The 4,399-nt window shown below is 58.3% G+C and overlaps 1 protein-coding gene across 1 annotated transcript in view; it reads right to left on the reverse strand.

Moving 5' to 3' along the window:
• Positions 1 to 4,399, reverse strand: part of GFRA2 (GDNF family receptor alpha 2) — a 25,731-nt gene that overhangs the window by 2,307 nt on the left and 19,025 nt on the right. The window contains exons 4-8 of the mRNA XM_009884370.1: positions 1,665 to 1,774; positions 1,441 to 1,581; positions 1,179 to 1,354; positions 248 to 301; positions 5 to 36 (exon numbers count right to left, since the gene is read on the reverse strand). Coding sequence (XP_009882672.1) covers positions 5 to 36; positions 248 to 301; positions 1,179 to 1,354; positions 1,441 to 1,581; positions 1,665 to 1,774 — 513 coding nt within the window. The remainder of the gene's footprint in view (positions 1 to 4; positions 37 to 247; positions 302 to 1,178; positions 1,355 to 1,440; positions 1,582 to 1,664; positions 1,775 to 4,399) is intronic.

Genomic DNA, 4,399 nt, shown 5'->3' on the forward strand with positions numbered 1-4,399 from the left:
GAACGTCTTCTGGTCCGGCATGATGTCCGTGGTGAGCTGCGTCTGCGGGCGAGGGGAGAGCAGGGGTTCATCGAGGCTCCTTTTTGGGGGAAAATCAGCCAACCTTGCTTGGAAAACACCTATTTTTGCCCTCCGGTCAGTGAAGCCGGCGCTCCCCAGCACGGCGTTTTTCTGGCATGAGCCGTTTGCAGTGGGAAAAACATCCAGGACCCCCCTCCCCGCGCTCCCCCCCACCCCCCAAACATACCTCTGAGTAGCACAGGCTCTGCTCTTTGGACTTGTTTAGCTTCGCTCCGTGCTCCTGCAGAGGAGAAAGGAGAAAAGCTCAGGGAAGTTATGTCCAGCCCACGCTGCTCCTGCCGGGGGTCGCACCCCGAGGTTTGGGGTCCCCGAATTCCCCCCCACCCTGCCCCGGGAGCCGCAGAACCGCCCTGCCAGGGTGATGCCTGCAGCCCTGTGCGTTGGAAGCCCACGTTGGAAGTCGTGGCTCAGAGCACAAGCTGGTGTTGAAGGGTGAAGCCTCCTCCGGCCCTTCTCAAACACTCGGGGCTGCCAAAAACGCTCGGCAGGAGAGAAGAAAGGGAAGGGGCTCAGCCCTTCTCCCCGGGCTGGGGCTCAGGGTCTTTGCTGGGCTCCTGCCTGAAGCAGGAGAGAGTGCGGACAACCCCAGGCTGTAAGCACTCGCGCAGATCCATCCCAGCCCCATCTCCCCCCCCCCCAAAAGGAGCAAAGCGCGGACCCACAAGCCCTGCACAATGCAAGAAAATATGTATTTTTTTCAGGTTTCCCAAAGCCACGTAGAATTCAAGCTGGTTTCACCCCAAACAAGCCAGGGGGGCAGGAGAAATCGAGCTCGGGGCAGCTACTCCAGCTCAGCTCGTCCTGGGCACAGCGCCGTGCCAGGCAGGGGACGGTGCCGGAGGGTGGACATGCCATGGATCCCTCCCTTCCCCACGCCAGACCCCCGGGCAGTGCCCGGACCCCCATTTCCAGGGATGGCCAGATCCTACCAGACAGCCGGGTACCAACGCTGCATCCAAACTGGGATGCACGCGCTGAGTCCAGCCAAAAAGTCCATCCAGGACTTTCTGCTGCAGCCCATCTCCTGCCTGACTTGACCCACCAAGGGTGCAGACCAGTTCTCCCAGTTTGCAGCAGTGACGGGGCTCGGGTCCTACCTGGATGGAGGTGCAGGTGGTGATGACGCTCGTGTCGTACATGGTGTTGCTGTCGTTGATGTCATCGGGCAAGGCAGGGCTCTTCTCTGTCTTCGGCGGCAGGGTGATGGGGGGTGATGGGTTCTTGGGGGAGAGGTTCACGTCGGTGCCGTTGCCGAAGGCTTGGATGGCGTTTCCTGGGGGGTGGGAGATGTTTAGGGGGGATGCTACACCCCAGCGGCGATGGGGCAGGGTGAGGAGGGGGACGGGGGAAGAGCCTTACGGAGACAGGGGTTTTCTGTGAAGTCTCGGAGGAACTTCTCACACTCCTCCTCCATGTTGCCGCTGCCTTTGCAGGAGCACCAGGGCGAGATGGTGATGCTGGTGGTGCTGGCGTCGACGTAGTTGGGCGTCATGTCGAAGCCTGCTCCCGGCAGAGGAGAAGGAAGAGGGATGAGGGGCCGTGGTGGGAGAGACCTTTCCCCATCCTGACCCCCCGGCACTCACCGATGAGCCCCGCGTAGGAGCCCAGGCACGCCTGGTAGTTGTCCCCGGGGCAGCCGGTCAGGGACTGGAAGGATGCTTGGCAGTTGGTGTGGAAATCCGCCAGCCGGGACCTGGGTGCAAAGAGCAAGAGGGAGAAGGACGGGATTCCGCCGCCGCTCCCGGCATGGAGCACCTCAACAGCGAGGAGCAATGTTTGAAAAAAAAATAAGAAATAATAATAATAAAGGAGAGAAAAGAGGATAAATGGGCTACAGAGAGATCTAAATGACATCTAGACTCAGGAGGTGCAACTTCTTGTCTCGCCTCCGGTGGACCCAGCCTGCTGGAGGGTCACGGGCGAGGGAGGGTACCCCACGGGGGATGGGATGAGCCCCCCCCAGCGTGGGACCTTTGTGCCTCCATCCCTTACTGCTCCCCACCTCCCCGGCCCTCTCCCCGCGCTGCCTGACCGGCACGGCACACCGTAAACTTCACAACCTCATTTGGCCGCGCTGCTCCCGGCGTCGTTACACGACTGTAAAATTTCACTGCTCGTTTTTATCTCCCCCCTGAAACCTTAAAGAGCAATTAAAACGCCTGAGGTTGGGGGTTTCATTTTCCTTCCTTCTTTCGCAGCTGAGAGGGGAAAAAACCAAAAGGAAACCTCGCAGAGACGCCGGGGGCTGAGATGCTCGTTCCCTGCCGGACTCGAGGAGAGATGGGGGGAACCTCTGGATGGCAGCAGGACCAGGAGGAATAAAGAAGGGAGAAGAGGAGGTGATTCCTACTCCTAACCCGATTACTGGTTCGGTTGCCCCGTCTCATCTTCTCTCACCGCTCGGTGCAACGCAGAGAAAAAGCACAAGGCGCGATGGGAGCGCAGCGCTTTCCAGGTGTGTCGGTAATCCGGCTCTGCTGACACAAACCCGGCGATGCTCTGGGGAGGATTTTGTCTTGGCACGAACCGTATCAGCGAGGTGGAAGGATAAAGAAGCGGGAAGGATGCAGAAGAGGACGGACAGATGGCCCGGGTGGACAGATGGATGGGCAGCAGTTTTCCAAACCGACTCGGTCATTAAATGAATAGACACACGGCTGAAGGGCGACCCAGGCTGGATCTCAATCATGGGGAGGAATGGCTGCGAAGCAGCCAAGTTGCTGACACTGTCGATGAGACCTTGCGTTTCACAACAGAAAATCTCCTCAGCTCTTTTTTTCCCACACTTCATATAGAAAGAAGGCGGCATACATTATTTTCTTTAGCTTCCTTTTCCTTCCTTCTTAATTAAATGTCATCTTTGTCCAACCAGTGATTGAATCATCCAACAGTACCTGCCTAAAGCCATAAGAACTGATGAAAATAAAGGGTAGAAATTGTGGTCTCTCTCTTTTTTTTTAATAGGAACGATTTGTTTTTGGAAGGTTTTGATCAAATTAAATGTAGGAACAAATGAAGCAGTAATTGAACGAAGTAGAAGGGATGGGCAGCGATACCTCCCATCCATCCAGCACTTTTCATCACGCCCCATCTCGAGTGCACCAAGGGAGTGGGGAGAGGGGGGAAGGTACCCCCAAAACGCGGCCAGCGCCAGGGAGAGATGCTGCTGCTGAGCCCACAGCCAGAAGGCCACTGCGATTTCGTGGGCTACGTACGGGGGGAAAGGAACAGAAGAGGGAATGAAGCACAGCTGCTCGGGGCTGGACCAGAGCACTGGATGCTCCATGGGGGAACACAGCAGTTTTTTCCTGGAGACTTTCGCTGTTTCCAGCCATCGGCGACCGGGGGCTTTTTCCAGGTCGTGGCGTTTCACAGCTGCTGATGCAACTATCTTCTCTGGAACCTCTTCTGGGGACTCCCCGGTCCTTCGGGGACCTCAGCCTCACCCCACAACGAGCTCCCTGCCTGAGCCCGGAGTTGGGCGAGAGCCACCGAAGCGCTTTGTACCTCCTTTTTGCTACTTCCCGCAGCTGGACGTGTGGGTCGCACTCAGTTTTCTCCTGCTGACGGGCTGCCAGCGGTGTGAACTGGATTATTTTCCCACTTACACCAGCTGCCTGACCCACTTACAGCCTCCCGACAGGCTGCAAAAATTTCCAGGGCAAGGTCAACCTCTTCATCTGGGTTATTCAAGCACTCCCGACGAGAAGACAGGACTCCTGGGCACCGCCGCACTCTTCTACATGTTGGACGCCAATAAATAGCAGTGACACGACCGGCACTGCCTGTCCCTCCCCTCCCACCCAGCCCACATGCAGGTTATTTTACCCAGACCCACATTTATTTTCCTCCCTCATGATTTAGAAAGAAACACCCCACACCAGCGGCGCAGAGGGAAGCCGGCTGCTCCCATCCTGCACCCATTATTGAGAGCAGCCCTGAGGAGGAGGATTTGGGGGTGTTGGGGGATGAGAAGCTCCCCATGAGCCGGTGATGTGCGATCGCAGCCCAAAAAGCCCCCGGCACCCCGGGCTGCATCCCCAGCAGCGTGGCCAGCAGGGCGAGGGGGGATTGTGCCCCTCTGCTGCGCTCTGCTCTGGGGAGACCCCCCTGCAGTGCTGCCTCCAGCTCGGGGGGTCCCACCAGCAGAAGGAGACGGAGCTGTTGGAGCGGGGCCAGAGGAGGCCCCGGAGATGCTGGGAGGGCTGGAGCCCCTCTGCTGGGAGGACAGGCTGGGAGAGGTGGGGGGGTTCAGCCTGGAGAGGAGAAGGCCAAAAGGGGAGACCTCAGAGCCCCTTCCAGTGCCTAAAGGGGCTCC

The sequence above is a fragment of the Charadrius vociferus genome, unplaced genomic scaffold, assembly GCF_000708025.1.
Source record: "Charadrius vociferus isolate BGI_N301 unplaced genomic scaffold, ASM70802v2 scaffold1044, whole genome shotgun sequence".
Taxonomy (NCBI): Eukaryota; Metazoa; Chordata; class Aves; order Charadriiformes; family Charadriidae; genus Charadrius; species Charadrius vociferus.